General features: G+C 52.1%; 1 protein-coding gene across 16 annotated transcripts in view; it reads left to right on the forward strand.

Moving 5' to 3' along the window:
* Positions 1-19,342, forward strand: part of AGAP1 (ArfGAP with GTPase domain, ankyrin repeat and PH domain 1) — a 540,980-nt gene that overhangs the window by 260,401 nt on the left and 261,237 nt on the right. For all 16 annotated transcript variants that reach the window (XR_006221027.1, XM_042995745.1, XM_042995748.1 and 13 more), the window contains 3 exons: positions 4,884-5,011; positions 6,236-6,391; positions 13,351-13,443. Coding sequence is in view for 15 of the 16 variants with exons in the window: in XM_042995745.1 (XP_042851679.1) it covers positions 4,884-5,011; positions 6,236-6,391; positions 13,351-13,443 (377 nt within the window). In the remaining variant the exon portion in view is untranslated. The remainder of the gene's footprint in view (positions 1-4,883; positions 5,012-6,235; positions 6,392-13,350; positions 13,444-19,342) is intronic.

A 19,342-nucleotide genomic window follows, 5' to 3' on the forward strand; every position in this document is an offset into this window, starting at 1 on the left:
TGGAGGCACCCACGTTTAAAGAGCCAGAGAGGGAGGCTAAGAAACGGAAGTTCCAGCCGGAGGAGGACAACTGGAAGCCGGTGTCCTGGGAGGATGCAAATGGCTCAGGAAAGAAGGGAACCTTCAGCACTGCCGAATGCTGCCCGGAGGTCAAGTGAGACGGCGGCCTCTGGTCAGCCAGTCACCGGTGGTCTTGGCAGGGGGGCAGGCTCAGCCCCGGGGGTGGAGACGGGAGCCGGGTTGCAGGGGTCAGAGAGCAGAGGGACAGTCCAGAGAGCTCCCTGCCGGGGGAGGGCTGACTGGAAATGGAGCTCGGCCAACAGCGCGATGAACCAGCCTCGGCCAAGCAGCTCCCGGGTGCCAGTCACCACGCTGGCTCTCTTTTATCTGCCATCCAAACAAAAAGCGAAAGTTGTGGAGAAAGTGAGGATGCAAAGTGAAAGGATGCGTAGACTCCGTCCTGGGAGAGGTAGAGTCTCGTGGGGATGCCGGCGGGTAACGCGTTCCCGTCGCCAGGCGGCATTGCCACCCGCCGTGACACGGCCACACCCGCCGCACCGGAACCCCAGCTCTGCCACCGGCTCAGCCCCCTGTCTGCCTTATTGACCTCATCTGTGGAACCAGGGCCTGTGGGCATTGAGTGAGCTCTCGGAGGGGACTGCCCGGTGCATCGTCCAGATGGAAGCCGCCACGGCAAGGAGGGCACGCGGGGTTGCTGGACCGACTCCCACGGTGACCGGGCATTCGTCTCCTCGTTCAGTGCGAATGATTGAAAAAATAAAGTCAAAGCAGAAATGGGGCATCATGCCAGGATTTAATGAAGTCTTATTTGGGAACTATCGGAGAGTTTTATTTTTATCGCTAATCAGAGGGTGCCCTTTATCATTTTCCGACAAGAAATTTTAAATTTGTGGAGAAAGTTAATGTGTCACTCACTTTTCTTGTTCCTTAAGTTGTTTTTTTTTTTTAAGTTTATTTATTTTGAGAGAGAGGGAGGGAGGGAGGGAGGAACAGAGAGAGGGAGAGAGAATCCCAAACAGGCTTCACACTGTCCGTGCAGAACCCGACACAGGGCTCCGACTCACGAACCGTGAGATTATAACGTGAGTTGAAGTCAGATGCTAACCACCTGAGCCACCCAGGTGCCCTGACCGTTGCTGAAGTTCTTCAGTAAACATCTTTTTATACTGAAGAACGGAAATACCTGTATGAATGTCTGCGTAAGAGTGTGGTTTAAAAAGTGACCTCTGGGTGGTCACTCACATCGAGCAAGAGCCACTACCAGCCCCCGGGAACTCCTTACGCCCTGATTACGGGTACCCTAGTTAAGGGATATCTGTGTCATCCAAATAAAATTTCCGAGTGATGGCAGAAGTGACTTTTAAATTTTTTTTTTTTTAACGTTTATTTATTTTTGAGACAGGGAGAGACAGAGCATGAACAGGGGAGGGTCAGAGAGAGGGAGACACAGAATCTGAAACAGGCTCCAGGCTCTGAGCCGTCAGCCCAGAGCCCGACGCGGGGCTCGAACTCACGGACCGCGAGATGGTGACCTGAGCCGAAGTCGGCCGCTTAACCGACTGAGCCACCCAGGCGCCCCAGAAGTGACTTTTAAAAACAACATGGAGCCTTGGTACTGAAGGATCAAGTGGTTAAGGAACTTGGTTAGCAGCGTCTGGTGAGAGAGCGAATGTTTCACTACATAGTGGTGACACTGGTTAGGACTCAGGTGTAGCTCATGTCACCAGGGTTGGTAACGTATGTCACCGAAATGGAGGAAGCATCACTTCCCAGTGACAAAGAGTCCGGATTCATAGCTCAAGTGATTGTTTTATCCTTTCATTCACACCCACGTATTTATTTATTATTAAAAAAAATTTAATGTTTATTTATTTCTGAGAGAGAGAGAGACAGAACATGAGAGGGGGAGAGACAGAGAGAGAGGGAGACACGGAATCCGAAGCAGGCGCCACGCTGCGAGCCGTCAGCACAGAGCCCGACGCGGGGCTCGAACCCACGGACCGCGAGATCATGACCTGAGCCAAAGTCGGACGCTTCACCGACTGAGCCACCCAGGCGTCCCCACATCCATGTATTTATTTAAAACATGTAAGATACTCCATGTGTTGAATAAGCACACGTAGACAAAAACTCAGTTCAAAACTGCCCAGCCACTGTCATCTGGGGTGATACTCATGTTTTAAATCTGTTAACACTTCAGTGTGGTAAACGTCACAAGTAGTTAATGACGGCAGTTCAGGAGAGTGCTGCCTCACTCCGTCTGGTATTCCGTTGCCTTCGGGAGGGGGGCTCATCCACTCAGATGGTCCATCCCGGCTACCCTGGGGGTAGCTCTTGTGAATTCACCCTGACTTTGGCAAGGTGATCCGAGGGATGGACCGTCTCACTGTCTTAGCAGACAGTGGTCACTGTAGCTTTTGCACACCTAGATGATTCACCTGGCAAAGTATTGAAGCGAGGCACACAGGGACATTACCCCTCGGGTCGCATCCTTGGGACATTCAGCAAGTAACCGTAGGAGCAGTTAACTGTAGGGTAGATTTTGCTTTTCAGTATGGAGGGGGAGGATGGCCGCACCTTACGGGACCGTCACTGCACCTTCCCCTTTCCCTCTTGGTGTTCTTCTGAGTCACCTGCTTTCATTGTTCAGCATTCAGTTTCCGCCCTGTTTTTTATGGGTTATCCTAGGCTCTGAAGCAGTCTATACTTCAGAACAAAATATTTGTAAAGCATTTCCTTTTGCCATTTGTTTACCGAGGCAGGAAGGCCACAAAAATTATGGGGAAATTGAACAACCGTGAATAAAAGTTCTAGTAAAGAAAAAACAAAGGTGCTACAGTTCTTAGAAGTCGTAGCTTCAGTTTGTGTAATTAATGTGGTAGAACCACAATTAAATGGACAGAAGAATTTTAGTACCTAATGTGTGGCTTTGGCCTCGTACAGCCATCCAGCACTGGGGGAGAAGCCTCACTGTAGAAATGTTCTTTTTGGCCACGAGCTCTCTCCCTCCAGCCTCCAACCAGAAGAGGCAGAACACTCATTTGCACTTGGATTTTCACAAAATGAAGATTTTGTAACATACTTGACTTGTCTTACAGAGTTTCTCAACTCTCCTCTTAGCATAGAAATCACCTAGAGAAAATGTCTACAGAGCTCTTCAAAGAGCTTAGCCCTTAGCCCAAAGAGCCCTTAGACCTTTTGTGGTCATCCAGCTGAACAGCAACTCTGAGGCCAGGAAGAAGACAAAAACGCGTCATCGTTGATAATCAGTCCCCCCCCCCCTGCCCCCACACCTTTTGCTTCCTCCCCTCAAAAAAAGAAGGACATTAGCAATCACCCAAACAATCGTGATTTTAAGTCTGCTTACTTTTGGTCTTTGGAAGTTTATTTCACCCAAATGACACATGTTTTGCAGCTGTTGGAATATGAGCTTAGATTTTATTTTTGAGTTCACGTAATGATTTTTAAAATGTTCTAATATATGTCTTCAAAGACCCCCAGATCAATACGCCAATGGTTTTGAAATGACAGAATGCTGCGATATTCCTCTGTAATTTAAACATGATTAGCTGATGAAGGTTATGATCAATACACTGCGGGAAGATAAATTAATTGATATCATCCTTTCAGGATAGGAGGCCTCTTGGAGGTGGGGTGTAACTAATGAAGCTGCGGCTTCGTCTCCAAGAGCCATTTTTTATATCCTGCACTTTGACGTAATCATATTTACACGATCGTTCATTTCCACGAGAGCCACGAGCGGTGGGCAAACCAGTTCCTTATTAAAATTTTGTTCAGAAACTGTCTGTGGCCACTCCGTGTGCTCCTTCAGTGTTAGAACCCACCCCTAGGGACGAGGGCTGTGTTCCTTTGCACGGGTGGCTTTAAAAATAGCCACCCTCCGGCCCAAGACAAGGATTGAATACCATTGAACTTCATTACAGCCAGTCCCCAAAGACACCCATCTATTCAGACAAAGGCTATAGTTATTCTGTACTGACACCTATTGGTGTGGGAAGAGTTTTCTTATTGTTGACTTCCTTTCCAATTAAATCCGGCATGCTTTATCAGCGAGCCCATTTGCCAAGAGAGGCTATGGCTGGTTGAATTTAGATTTGTATTGATTAAGATAAACTCCCAATGTGTGAGGTGATGTATTTAAATAAAGTCTTTGATATAATTACGTGTCCGCGGAAGTAATTCTGTGCCGTAGCTTATAAAGTTAAGAGTAATTCTTCAGGCTGTGCAAAAAAAGCCCCACAAAACCCAGTTTTTTGATTCTCCAGGTGGGAGGGGGTTCATTGCATGATCCTATCTTACTTAGCATCACTTTTGCTGCAAGTAACTGGAAGAAATCACGTCAGAATAACTTGAACGGGACACGTGCGTATTTTTGTTGGTTTCGTTGTAACAAGGTGGTCTGGGCAGGGCTGTTGAGGCCTTTGGTGTAGCCAGGGGGCCAGCTTCTGATATCACAGTTTCTGTCCCCAACGTGGCTGCAGGGGCTACAGCTCACACATGTGCATTTTAAGCAGCAAGAAGGGAAAAGATGTAAGGAAGAAATGGGCCAAGGGCAGCCCTCTGAGGGAAGACTCTTGGAAGCTGCCCCATGCCCCTCCAGCCGTCACCCCACCGGCCAGCGCTGGCTGGGACGGCCGCCCTTAGTCGGGGGGCGGCAGGACAGAGTGGAGGAGGCTCTGGGAAATGTGCTGTCGCCGCTGCCAGCCGCGGCCCGGAACCAGGGGCCTGGCTGCTGCGGAGGAAGGGAGCGGCGGGCCACAGGGACAGCTCGCGGTCTCTGCCACATCCCCCGTACTTGGAAGCCGGCCTCACGCTGATCTCTTGTGTCTCCCATCCACTAGTTGCCCAGAAGATTGTGGCCACAAGGAAGAAGCAGCAGTTGTCCATAGGGCCCTGCAAGTCGCTGCCCAACTCCCCAAGCCACTCGTCTGTCTGTTCCGCACAGGTGTCCGCCGTGCACATAAGCCAGGTACGCTGGGGGGGGGGGGGGTGAGGGGGGAGGCAAGTCCGAACCGAGGGGCGCCTGGCGGTCCCTAGAGCGCTCTCAGCCCGTTCTGAAGTGGATTTCTTTCTTCCTCTTTTTTTTTTTTTTCTTTTCCACTTTATGAGTAACAGCATGTTGGTAATTGACGGCACGTCTCCTTCGGAAAGTGCCGTGGTCAAGTGGGTTTTATGGGCATCATTCTTTACCGTTGCCTGTCTTCACGCTGCCTGTGTTATGAGGCCTGCTGGCTTGGCCAGAGACCCGAGGTGTCCAGGGCGCCCCGCGGTCTTTGCCGGTGATCTAAATTACCCTGCGTGCGTCCTGCTCCCAGTCCGCTTCTGGGTTGAACGGTTGTGGGTGAGCCTCAGCGGCTGACCCCACTACGTGCTCGAATGTGGTAGCCACCCTCCATTCTGATTGCCGTCGCCCTCGGGCCCTCCAGACACCGCTGTCTCTCCGTAGTAACCTTTCGGCAAATCGTTTACTTGGAAGCAAACGAAATAACGGTCACTTAAGAACCAGCCCCACCGCCCGCTCAGGATCCCGTGGACCCGCTTTTGCCTGCGTTAGGTGTCTTCGATGAACGTTTCTTGGGCAGGCGTGGCGTTGGCACAGGCTGCAGCGGGAGGGTCTGGTAGGGCGCTTTCAGGTTCCTTGGGAAATCAGGAGGTGATTGCGTTTACAGTAGGGGCCTGTGGAGTCACGGATGTTGATGGCCCCACCGTAGGCCTCTGTCATTTTCTGCGCTTCTTCACACGTCCTCCCCAGAGCGTTCAGATTTGCAGAGTGCGCGTTGGGTTCTGTGGCACAAAACCACGCTCTTTCAGCATCTGATCTATGAGGGAACCATAGGGCCCACTGTTTCAGCCACGCCCTTCATTTTTCAGAGGAAGTAGAAAATAATTACATTTTCACTGCCCACCCCCCGCTCCCCACCATTTTTAAAGCAAATGACAGAGACTTCTCTTTCTGAAGTCACTTACTTTTCTTAGGAAAAAACGACTTCACGAGAAGATAGGGATGTTCTAGAGTTAGGCCGTGTTCTACGTGATGCTCATCAACTTGCCACGTCTGAGAAGCCATCTGACCTGTCACGCGGGCGTCTCTTCGGCGTGACGTGCTGACCTGTCGCTTATGACCCCGCCGAGGTGGCGGCGTCGGGCTCCTGGAGCGTGCCGTTAGTAAAACCCTGGTGTTTCATTGTTGCAGACGAGTAACGGAGGCGGGAGCTTAAGCGACTATTCCTCCTCCGTCCCGTCGACGCCGAGCACCAGCCAGAAGGAGCTTCGAATCGACGTCCCTCCCACGGCCAACACGCCCACACCCGTCCGGAAGCAGTCCAAACGCCGGTCCAACCTTTTCACCGTGAGTGTCGTCCCCGGGAGGAGGCTGGAGGGTGACTCCCCACAACTTCAGTTCCCGTCCACCTGTTAGTTGTAGAATCCACACTAAGCGTTTGTAGAATCCACACTAAGTTAAGGAGCGGAGCACTGATTTCTGTGAAGCCTAGGAAAATGATGAGAGGCAGAGGCTGGGGTACTGAGTAAAACGTGAATGTCGCGGGGCGCGGGGCATTCGGGTGCGGGTGTCCCAGTGAAGAGTGAGGACTTGTGGACAGTATTTATGACCTCGTGATCGTCTCCGTCTCCAGAGAAAGACTGGTCACATTGGCTACGAGGAGGTGACAAAACTGTGCCAGAATTCCCAGACGTGTGCCTGTAACCTGCACATGAGACACATAAGCCATTTCGATGCACAGATCCCCCTCCTTCTCAGGCTGTAGCGCCTGAGAATCTACCACTGGGGGTGGCTCTCGGCACCAGGAGCCTCGGTGTTTTTAGAGGCTCGTGGACGTGAGGCTCTCCTCTTGGACTCTTCTTCAGAGTCACTTATGGAGCCTTTTAGAAACTGTAAATCAGCTGTCTGGGCTTAGATTTATGAACTCAGAGCCTGTATGCGGGCCCCAGGCATGTGTAGTTTTTAGAAGCTCCCTGGACGATTGGGAGGCAGAGAACCCCTGAACTAGGGGGGGAGGCAAAAGTGCTACTACTGAATCCCTTCCTGTACACACGGCAGACATTACCAATCAATCGTGAAAGGCTCTGCAGTTGAGCCCAGAACTCCAGGCAGAACTACTGTCCTGTGACTGGAGTCGTTTGACTTGAGAAGAACATTTTTCTTTCTTGGGACCAGGTCTGTGCATTACAAATACGTGCTTTTGTTTATTTTATTTTATTTTATTTTATTTTATTTTATTTTATGACTATTTTTGAGAGAGAGACAGAGTGCGAGCAGGGGAGGGGCAGAAAGAGAGGGAGACACAGAATCCGCAGCAGGCTCCAGGCTCTAGCTGTCAGCACAGAGCCCGACACGGGGCTCGAACCCACGAACTGTGAGATCATGACCTGAGTTGAAGTCGGATGCTTAACTGACTGAGCCACCAGGTGCCCGAGTATATGCTTCTAATGTAGTGGTTGTCAACCAGGGTGTTTTTGCTTCCTGGGGATATTTGGCAGTTTCTGGAGAAACTGAGTTGTGACAACTGGGAGCCGGTCGGGTCGTGGGTAGCACCCGGGGTTGCTGCTAAATATCCTACAAGTACCAGCCAGCCCTACACCAGAGAGTCACCCGGACCCTCATGTCAGTTGGTGCCCCGTGTTAACCCACTGGACTTGTCCTTTTGGTGGATTGCTGCTGACCGAGGTGCAGATAAGCCCAGTGTTTCCTGTCTTGACCTAAAGGAGGGCTCTGCAGGGGTGGCTGGGGGCCCTGCTCACCTGCTGCCCTTATTTAGAGATGGCGTTCTGGTGACCTGTGCGGCTGCCGAGCACGGCAACACCCTCTCCCCCCGCCCCCCCCCCCCCCCCCCCGCACCTTTCCTACCAAGTTCGAGGCCACTTTCCCACTGGATGGTCATAACCGCCAAGGTCGGCTGCCAACGGGCCCGCCCCTTTTCTGTGCGGGTACCGCGTCGGTTCTGGCAGATGCTGCTGCTGCGGGGGGCACAGACCGAGGACCAGATAGACCAGGCTCTGACCCCAGCCTCCACTGCTGGCCGCTGGTCCCCCTCGGCGAGCTGCTTAGCCTCTCTGAGCTGCAAACTGCAGCATTCTCTGTGGACAGTGCTGCTGGAGGAATCCCCCGTGGGGGCGAAGGGCCTTCGTGGCCTGGCCTTTGTTCTTCTCTCGGTGCTGTTGCAGTCAGAAAAAGGATTTCGGACGGCGCGAAGCAAAAGCAGGTGCAGGACCACGTGACAGCCTGGGAGGGAGGGGAGGCGGGCGTCCAGTTCGCTTAAGTTCCTTCGTGGCTTCAGAGGCCGCGTAGTGAAATTACACACCCAAGAGTGATAGCAGTCCCCAGCTCGGCCCGACACTGGAGGCCCCGTGCACCCCAGGCCAGGGTCTTTGGCTGGGGAGATGTCACCCACAGACAGGCTGTGTGCTCACTTGGGACTCGTGGACTCGGGACACCAAGTCCCGAAGGCGCGGGGAGGGTCGGCGGTGAGCGGGACGCCACCCGGGCGTGAGGGAGGGAGCAGTGAGGGCTTCGAACACGGACCAGGAAGTTTTCTGTATCCTTGCCACACCTGTTAGGGCCCAGCAGGAAGAAAGGACACTCAGGCTCACCATCATTTCCCAGGGTCGCATTTACCGGTCACTGGCTTTGGTCTCTATTCCAAGGAAAGAGGTGAGAAGCCAGGGAATATCGTTAAAAAGGGGGCTGTCGATAAAGAGAGCGGTGGCCCATCCCCATTCCTGCCCCTTACGAGGCTGGCTCTGGAGTTGGAACGTGCCAGAAAATCTTATCCCGGGCCCTGCCCACTAGGTGACCATGACAACCCCGGTCGCTTACAAAGGAGAAAACTTTAAGGCAGGAAGAATGCAAGTAATAATAACTCAGTTAATAAATACTTCCTTGCCGTCTGCAGAGACTGGTTTTCCTATCCGTCAGGAGGAGTTCTTGCCAGAGTCAACCCGCGTTCAAGGGAAAGTGTTGTGGAGAAGGAGGGGCGAGAGAGAGCAGAGAGGTGAGGATATGGTCCTTTTGCTGCTGCTTTGGGCCGTGCGCGCGTCCGAGAGGACGCCGGACCCCCAGCTGTCCCGGCCAGGCGAGGAAGGTGCCAGAGCCAGCAAAAGTGCCCCCTGAGGGCTACTGAAAACCCCCTTTCGTCATGCCAGGAGCAGCATATCTGATAACGCAGAAGCCTGCCTGTGAACCTGTTAGTTACTCCCGCCCACTCTCTCTTTAAATTTGGGAAACAGTCTGAGAGTAAACCGTTTCAGAAATTGAGTCCAGCTGCGCTGCTGTTCTTGGCGGGAACAGAAACTTGGGGTCATGAAAGAAGGCAACGCCACGGTGGGTTTGCGTCATGGTGTTTAAGGAGAAAGGCTGCGATCCCAGGCGGGAGCCAGATGTGGGCCATTACTGGGTTTGACGTCGAACGAATCCGTGGCGGTGGTGATGGTGACGTGTGCGTATTTTTAAGGTGAAGAGCTTAGAAATATTAACTCCACTAGATGTCAGTGTCATCCAAGGAATGAAAAGCGGCAAATTAATGTTGAAATTGTAGCAATTAGGGAACTAGATTCTCATTACTAGTAGCGTGCACCTATTTTTAAATACGTAAAATTCACAGGCTCTTCATACCTGGCAGTCGTTGGTAATTATGGGCTCAAATTGGCAAAACGTGTATTTATCTAGAAGTGTCTAGTAGGAGGACAGATGTGCCTTATGGCGAACGTCTTCGTGAGTAAAGATCCCTACAGCCGGGAACTGTAACACCCGGGTGAAGGGGCGCTGTCCACCTTATTTATTAGACCGTCATAAAGAGGCCAGAGTTAATTAAGTAGTACACACATCATTTTTCAAATACCATGCTTATGAATTTCACAGAATAGACCTGTAACGTACCCACCACTCCGGGCTCACGTTTTGCAGTCACAGATGTTTGCTTGCATATACGTGCGTTTTTAGACAGAAATCACATGCACTCTAAAATAAACTGGGATAAACACACAAGCTAGAATAAACTTAAAATCGCTCCTGTGGTAGCCAATTCGTGTTGTATTTGCAGAGGGATCCATCAGAAGCTAAATAATATCTTAACTTTGCTTATTGCTTTGGAAAAAAGAACCACGGTTTTGAGAAGAAGTATTAAAAGGCTCCGTCCATTCAGTGTTTGGTTTTCTAATATGGGTTCTTAGGACAGTTAATTCCGTGTCGTTGCACTAAAGTACATGTGGTTAAGATGTTGTTCAAGAAAATATTTTCATACAGAGGAGTAAAAAACACGTGCACATACGTTCCACCCAGCTCATCAAACACAAGCATTTTGCTGCCGCTGCTGCTCCTACGAAAGAAATAACACGTCTTGGGTAAAAGCTGAAGCCCTCCAGGTGTGTGTCCTGAATACAGCCCCCAACCCCCCCCCCCCCCCCCCCCCGCGTGTCTGAGGATCAGCATGACCTTGAGTTTGCTGTTTATCGTCTGTATCCGTGTCTCCAACTAAGGCATGTGTCCGTGACTGCGCGCTGCCTTGCCTTGCCTTGCCTCTTTTCAGATGTTAAAATAACAGTGTCATTGACACGATCCTTTCAAAACCTCACCCTGTCACGCCGATCCCATTAGAACAGAGCCAGGCGTACCCAGTGACCACGTTGTGAAAAGACTCCAAGAAACTCTCCGTAAAAACAGGCAGCGAGGTTCATGGTGTGAATAGACGCGTTTGTGTTTTGTGTGTCATAGAGGAGAGTGTGGGTCCTGTCACCGTGTGGCCCGGCAGCCTTTGACTGGCGATGGCTTGCGGGGGAAAAGCAGGCTTCTGTCCGGCGGTGAGGGCTCTTCAGCGATGCTTCCTGTCCCCGTGCGCAGCTGGCGACAGGGGTCCCCTCCATGGCTTCTTGCATCATGTGGGGAAAGGTAAACATTTTTGCAAAGGCGGAGGTGGCGACGGGGCTGTCTCTCTCTTCCTGGCCCCCGTGTTCGGGGTCGGCGAGGGTGGAGGTCTCTCTCCGGGCTGCTGCCGACCCCCTTGCGGAGTGTGATCAGTCCTTGTTGGGCGCCAGCTGTGCGCACCTGGCCGGTCGCGTCGCGCGGTCACTCCTGACACGCGCAGCTGGCGCCCGCAGCCGCTCTGTACCGGAGGCTGTCACGGAGCCGTTTCAGCACGAGCACAAGGATGCACTGCGGCTGGTGTCGTCTCAGGGATGGCGGATGGCTCAGGGGATCTTACTGCAGATACGTGCGTCGTGGTGCTTATGTCCGGCGGGTTTGTCTCCGTGTGGCCCTTGGGTCTCTGTCCTGTTGGCGGGTACTGCAGCCTGCTGGGGGACAGCGGTCGTGGGACTGAGGATCGCGGTCCCTGAGACGTCCGTGTTCTGGCCGTCTCCACCAGAACCTTAGAGCCGTCCGGGAGCCTCTGTGGCATTTTGGCGGTGGAGTCTTACTAACTTTCAGGGCCATTCCCCTCCCAGTGCATGATCAGACACTGAGTTTGGTTCTCCAGAACCCTGCTTCCGCAGGATCTGGAAGTCTCCTGCTCAGAGACAGGGGGACTGTGGGGACAGATGTGCTGCCTTGAGGAAGATGTTAATTTTTTGTTTGTTTTGTTAATTATTCTGGTTAATAGAGAATAATGAAGGTGGATTTTTCAAATTGGGAAATTTGGAATTAACCAGATTTCAGCAGTATCATTAGTGATCTCTGTTGATTTTATCACTGGGAGCTTTGAATCTTACTTTACAAATAGAAACCTCGAGTTCCGGCTTGCCTGAGCACGTTAGGATATGGCAAAAGGAGAATTTAGGGCTATTTCATGGCTGTAACTGTACGTTATTAATTAGAGAATTAATTAGAAGAGTGAGCCCCTACCCTGTGGCTAAAATTCATGACAAGGAATGGGCTCCCTCTTAGCCCAAATGGACAAACTTTCTTCTACATTTTTCTTCAACTTTCTCTTTGCTGCTGGTTTTATGTCCCGTTACCCCATGCCAGGCTTCTAGCCTCCTAAAGCAAAAAGGTGCACAGTGCCTGGCACGTAGTAGGTGTTCAGTAAACACTGGCTCTTACACCAGCAATGTGGCATGTTCCCTAACGAGCACACATGCTCTTTGAAGCGCCACATCTGAGTTTATCGCGGGGACTTGTGTCTCTCACCCCATGACGTTGCCCCTTTTAATATTTAAAAAAACTCGGCTGCCCTGTCTTACACCCCTCGGAAACTGGATTTCATTAGCCTTTCATCGCAGCACTGGACACTGCAAAGTCTATTCATTTCATATATCATCTCCGATTTGAAAAGCACATGAAAATGTTTCTCCATTTTCAATATTGCGTGAGTAATGTTCCCATTGAAAAGTAATGGAGTGAAGTTGTCACTTGTCAGCACAGTTATTAAGGAGGACGAGTTTCAGATCTTTCTCTCATAATAAAATAAATCTGTCAGAAAATCATTGTGCTCACACTCTCTCTCGTGCCATCGAGAGACGGAGACTGAGCCGCGGTGCGCCTTCCACTTGCCGAAGTCACAGCGTGCGCGGGGTTGCGTCTTCCCTGGGCGGCACGCGGCCACCCTCCCCGCCGGTCGCCCGCGCCCGGGGCCGTTCACGGAACGTGGACGACTCCACCAACAAGGCTGTTCGACCGACCTGGCCGACCAAGCTGCTCGTTTTCTCCCAAGCGCCGATATTTTGCCAGAAGAGATACTTTCAACTTTGTTCCCCTCTGTTATGTTTTGCGGTGTGGCAGGCCAGTTGGGTGTTGAGGGTGTTGCTTTCTAACCGTCCAAAAGCAACACTAAAAAAATTAAAAAAAATAAAAAACATTAACGGCACCTAGATACGAATGAACGATGTACTGTTCAATCGCCCAGCTCCGTCGTTAGCAGAATTTAGAAATCCTTCAGACGTTCATTAAGTATATACGTTTACGTGGTCGGTTTCTCAACCAAGCTGCAAGGAAGGAGGTCTCTTCTCCTTGGCCGTGTTAACCGCAGGCCCAGAACGTGTTTTCCTGTTGGGTGTTGCTTCGCTATATGGTCCATTGGTTTCCAGTAATTGAATTTTGAACTCTTTTAAAAAAAGAATTAAAAGGTAATTCTGCAGTGGAAAAGTAGGGAGAAAAGTTGAGAAAAGCCTGTGTAAAACGACAGATCAGTGGAAATTCACAGTACTAAACGGTCTGCTTCTCGGACGTGCGTGCATACACGCGCACGCCGTCCGTGGCTTCTCCGTATGGGTGTGCAGAAACTATTCAAATAAGGGCAGACCTGCAGATCCGTGAACCGCAGCCCTTACCCAAATGCTAACTTTATTTTTGCTTTGCAGTCTCGGAAAGGGAGTGACCCAGACAAAGAGAAGAAAGGCCTGGAGGGCCGAGCAGACAGCATCGGGAGCGGTCGAGCCATCCCAATTAAACAGGTACGCCGTTGCCCCCTTTCTTCCCTTCCTGGCGCTGGAGGCACACCTCGGGTCTCTCCTTGCTATGATGCTGGCTCGTGCACCAAGGTTTGTTTGATGTGCTCTGTTGATGAATGTAGAAGTCGCTCACTTGACATCAATTAGAAGAGGTTCCTGTGTGTATTAAAATAGGATCATTAGAATAAGAAGAGGGAAAATGTGACAACAGATCTAATGAAGTACAGTCTGCCCGCTGCATATGGAGAGTGTTTCGAGGCTGAGCTGGCTTCAAAGGCCGCCTTTGTAGCTCGGCTTTGATTGGGCCGCCGGCCGCCAGTCGACAGGGGTAAATCAGATCGCTGTACAAGAGCCCCTTGTGATCACAGGAATAGCCCGATGTGGCCCTAATTTGCTCTCGCAGACGGACATCTGAACACTGTTTCAGGCTGGTTTGTAACAACGAGGCAATTAGTTGTGATAATCATAGCCGGTGTGTCAGCTGCGCGCTCTTGTTTGTAATTTGCTAATGAAGGAATTGTAACTTTGATTAGGTTCAGTTTCATTTAGACCTTATTATATAAAGGAACATTTACAGCTGTAATGTGGGGCCTTAATTAAACTTCCTCATTACACAACAGGACTTGAATTCAAGCATTTGTTTTGGCCTGTGTTGCTAGCCTGGAATAGGTTTTCATTAGCCCAGAAACTGGGAACCAAATGACTCCGTGTCTCAAGTAAAGTGGGAATTCACGTGACGTATTTTGCTGTTATGTTCCCAAGGAAAATAAAAATAAAGACTTCGACCCAGCGCTGTGGCTCCTGGAAATAGCGTCTTTTACTTTGTGAAAGTATTTGCGAAGTCCAGTTGATTTAGAGTGAATTCTGCTTGAGAGAGCGAGGAGGGGGGAAAAAAAAATCTGTGGGCAGAATAATAACTGCCTCTTAAGAACACGGCTGTGACCGGTTTGTCCCTCTGGGTGATCGCTCTCTGTCAGCTTCTACTGCGGGCACCTAGGCCGTTTCCCAAACCCTTCGGCAGCCCGGCTTGGCCCCGGCTGCCCTCACAAAGGGCCAGAGTCTGTGCGCACACACAGCTTTGCTCCCTGCGCGCCATCAGGCATGCAGCCGCAGGGGCCGGGCAGGTTCGGTGTGGACGTACCGGAACAGGTTGGATAGAGCCCTGGCATCCCGGGTGAGGCCCGAGCAGGCACTCCACGGGGTGTTTTCACAAGAGACGTTCAGCTACTTTTCTTTCTTTGTGTGCCTTCATTTATAAACGGAGCCGTCTAATAAGGCGATTTTAACGTGCGATGTTTCTGCCACCGACGCCGTTTCAACCAGAATTATGAAAACCGTTTAACTCATTTTTCTCTCATTTAAAACATAGGTCCTGGGACCTTTCCTTTTGGGAATATTAAAACTTAATTCTAGACTGTTTCCTTAATTCACGCCTATTGCCGAGGAGGGGGGTGCTGTCCTCTGCGCGAGCCGGGCAGGCCCCCGGTGTAATTGGAACCTTCACTCAATCTGTACCCGGCTCATCTGCAGCGGGCGGGGGGTGGGGGGTGCTTTACGGGCCGGGTTTTCAATACGTGTGCCGATTGGAGTTGACCATCAAGCGTAAAATGAGTATTATCCAGTCCTTGGAAGCCTTTCAATTGTGAATGTTCAAAATAATCACGTCAAAATCTAAATCATGGTCTGATTTCCCGAGGAATCGTAGTTGGGGAGCACGTGCAGTTCTCTGTCCCCCGTAGCTGCCCCCACGTGCAGCCACGGGTGGACCCCTCCCCGGAAGTACACACCTGTCAGAGCCCCCCGCTGCGGCAGAATGTTCCAGGCCTCAGATTCCTCATCTGTTAAATGGGCTCTGGATGATACCAGCGTCCCCCGTAACGCCGGGATGCAGACATTCCAGAGAGAATTTTTTTTAATTCCAGCAACACTGGATTTTCAAATCCGTCCTGCTCGGGGTTCTTTCGCTGGAGCCTTTCTGTGGGTCACCGGGATTGATGTGGGTCCAGAGACGGTCATATAGATTTGTCTCCCACGCCCGTGTGTGCTGTGTTTATAAAGGAGCCGAGATCATTAGAGATGGTCTGAATTCCTAACCCTCCCAGCGTCGTGACTCCAGCCAGCGGAAATGAGGAGCCGGGGCTGCGGAGGAAGGAGCCAGTGGCCGGCATGTTCTAGGAGCTCGCCAGATCCGTTGTCGAGGAAACAGTATAAAAGAGCGCTTACGGTTTACGCGCTTTTCCCTTCGTGTCCCCTTGAACCCTCCACGTTGCCGCGTTGAGGTGGCCGTGTTGCCCTCACTTTGTGTCTCAACCCAGACCGGGCGGCTTAGGGAAGCGAGGGGGCCAGGGTTTGGAGCCCAGCGCCTCTGCTCCTTGCGCGGCCTGTGGATGAAACACCTTCAGAAAGCTTAGAAAGCAGAGTGACGTGTTTTAAATGAAACACGTGAGCCCTGACCTCAGACAAAAATGCCTTCTGCCCAGGGGCGCCCGGGGGGCTCAGCTGGTTAAGCGTCCGACTCTTGATGTGGCTTGTGTCCCAGTCTCACGGTTTGTGAGATCAAGCCCGACATGGGGCTCTGCGCCGAGAGCGCGGAGCCTGCTTGAGACTCTCTTTCTCTCTCTCTCTCTCTCTCTTTCTCTCTCTTTCTCTCTCTCTCTCTCTCTCTGCACCTCCTCTCTGTCTCAAAAGAACGAACAGACCTTAAAACAAAAAAACAAAAACCTTCTGCCTACGAAGAAGAAACGTCCGAGACTTCCAGAGGCCACAACACATCTCTCCGGGGACGACGCGGCCACGCTCGCGCTCCGGGCTTGGGCTTGGGAGGACTCACTCCCCTCCCCCCTCTGCCGCGCCCCCCCCCCCCCCAACCCCGGTGGTGGCCTGTGCAAGTCCCGCCCTTCTCCGGGCACCTGGTCCTCACGCACAGCCGTGTTCAAGACTCGCTCTGCCCGGGGGAGCTCGTGGGCCCTTTGCCCAGCGGCAGAGAGATGGCCCCGGAGCCTCCGTGATCTGATCCCCACCCCCCCCCCCACCCCCCCGAGGACGGTGAGGCTGGTGGGTGTCGCTCCGGCCGGTGTGTTTGATCCAGGCAGGCTCTTTCCTGCCCCTCCTCCTGGGGATCCGGGAAGGCCCAAGCCAAGGCGGTCTTCAGCCCGCGCTGCAGCCCGACTCGTGTTCCTGTGGAACGCTCACGTTCCAGTGGATTATTTTCTCCATGTTCTGCTCACGTTTTACAGCTCGTTCATTGTGGGAACAGCGGCTCCTTCCCCCAGCGTGGGAGCTAGCTGCATCGTGACAGGCGAGGATCCCTTCACTTCCCCTTTTCCGCAGTTAAAGATTCCTCATCAAGAACATAACTGATTTTTCTGCAAAGTAATTTCGTTTTTCGAGGACCCGGGCCCACCTCTCCTTTTTTTGTCCTTTCTGGGGCCTTAGAGGAGAATTGGTTCAGAGAGTTCTGTTTTTCCTTTTTTTTATTCCTCTCTCTCTCTCTCTCTCTCTTTTTTTTTTTAACTAATAAGATAAAGTCTGTTGGAATAAAAATTAAAAAGCAAAGCAAGAAAAAAAAAAAAAAAGCCAGAGGCCCGGCTCAGCGGCGAGTGGGCTTGTCACGTATTAATTTTTCATTGCTGTGGAGAGTTGTACATACATAATCACTTGATTGCAGTGGGAGTTAGGGAGCTCCTATGGTGTCATTTGCATAAATCTTGTTAAGTCAATGGCAGTTAATGAAGTACAAATGAGCCCGGAGAAGGTGACATGGAAATCGTGGGTGGCAGATGGGAGGTCTGTTTGGGGGACGGCAGCTGTGTGCTCTCCTTTCTTTCTTTCCCTTTGGCATTTTTTAATCTCTATATTACGGTACACATACACAGCCTCGGCCCTGGCCTCTCCCCTTCCCGGCAGACTCCTGGCCGGAGCCGGGCCTCACCTCGCCTCCCGCCCAGTCCCGGGCACTGTGGTTGGTTTCAACATCCCCGACCTTGGGCCGCTTGTCTTGTGCTTCTTACACAATTGAAAGACATACACGTGTTTTATCTGGTGGGACACACGAGCCCCTCGCTGAATACTTTGAGAGTATGTTTGTCTCCTGCAAGACCTCGAAGAATCACGAAGAGTAAAAACCGTCCTTGCTTCATTATGCATCTGTGTGGAGTCTGGTCTCCCCCCGCCTTGAGGCAGGCCACCAGTGTTTCTCTGGCGTTACTCTCCCGCCCGAAGCGGGGTAGGTATTCCCTGGGATGCCCGTTCTCCGTCAGGAGCGAGAGGTTCTGGAAGTAGGGGGCCGTCCGAGTCAGGCTGCGGCAGAGACCCCTCTCCGTCAGTGCAGACCCCTCCCGCGGGCCCCCGTAGCCTGTCTCTGTCATCACGAGGGTGTCCCTGGCCCACTGGTTTGTTTTTCGAAGCTGTAGGTGCCTGCAGGCCTCATCAGGGACTTAGATTCGTGGGCAAAACACAGCGTCTGCTTCCTGCTCGAAGAAGCTTTTTTTTTTTTTTCTTTTTTTTTTTTTTTTCAATCTGTTTCATCAACTGGTTGATATTTTGAGGGGGAACTGGTCTCTGTGGCTTTTGAAGAAAGGCAAGCAGAGAGGTGTCTGCGGGCAGGGTGCGTGTGATGGCCGCAGTCACATGGGAGTCGCCGGGCCGTGGGCTCCTGGTCTGCGAATCCGGCTGAGGCCCTTTCCCGGTTCCGGGGCCTGCGGGGTACCGCTCCGGGCCGAGGTCAGCACACTTCAGTTTGTGACGCCCCACGGATACACCAAAGGCATGAAGTGTCCTCAGAACACCTGCTTTGAAGTCTTAATTTTGACCTTGAACCTGGTTGTCACGGTCCCCTCCGGAGCGGACAGTCGGCCGGGGAGAGTGGGCACTTGCCAACGGCCGCCCGGAGCCGCCAGAAAACCCTTCCCGAGCCTTGAGCGGAAGCGCTGACCGGCGTGGAACTTTCCGGTAGCACTCCGCCGACAGGCATGGGAACTGTTTGAAGCAGTGCGCGGTTTTGATTCTCAGCTGAGTAGAAAGAAGCAATTGTCGATGGAGTGAAAGGCGCCTCTGGAGTTAATCCCCTCGGCCAGCCCGCCGCAGGCCGCTGACCCGTGTTGTCTGGTACCCGGGATCAGCACGAGGGGGTGGAATGCGTGGGGCTGACAGAATAAAAGCCCCCTGATGACGCTCACTTTCACCTCTCAGAGTTGGACACCGCTCGCGGCCGGTTGGTCGACTGCCAGCCGGTGCGTCGGCAGAGGGAACACGCTGGAGACCAGGCTGAGACTTTGGGGAGATTGAGGGAGGGGGGGGACGCCGTGTTCTTCCTCCCAGGAGCACAGGACAGAGGCCGGTTCTGGGGGCCTGCGCCGCCCTCTCCACAGCGTCTGCAAGGTGTTCGCGCGATGGCTCACGGCGGTCAGACCTGACCACAGAGGAGCCAAGGTGAGCGAAAGGCGCCCTGAGAATACGTTGTTCACCCATGTGGCAAATCAGGTCTGCGCGGGCATCAGGGGCCCGGTTAGTTCCCCAGAAGCAGATAATTTACTGACGTGGACCCCAGTGCCCTGAAAGCTAATTTACCTCACTCGGGTGAACAACTCCCTGAGAGCATTGCATCTGGCCTGGTTCGCGACAGACTCAGCCAATTACGATTATTAATTTAATGGGTCAGGTGGGTGCGTCACATGCTTTTAATTTGACTCCTCAAATATCACACCATCGTTGGAAAAACAGTGCAGAATGTCTGGATGCCTCGGCAGGAAGTTACAGTCGTCTGTCTTTGACTAAATGGGACACGCTTCCCCCCCACCCCCAGACCCCTTTGTGATAATGTAGGGGGACGACAATACGGTCTGTACAAAATGCTTGAAGAAATTACATTAACCGAAATACCGAACCCATCATTTAAATATAA

This window comes from Panthera tigris, chromosome C1 (genome assembly GCF_018350195.1).
Source record: "Panthera tigris isolate Pti1 chromosome C1, P.tigris_Pti1_mat1.1, whole genome shotgun sequence".
Lineage (NCBI taxonomy): Eukaryota > Metazoa > Chordata > Mammalia > Carnivora > Felidae > Panthera > Panthera tigris.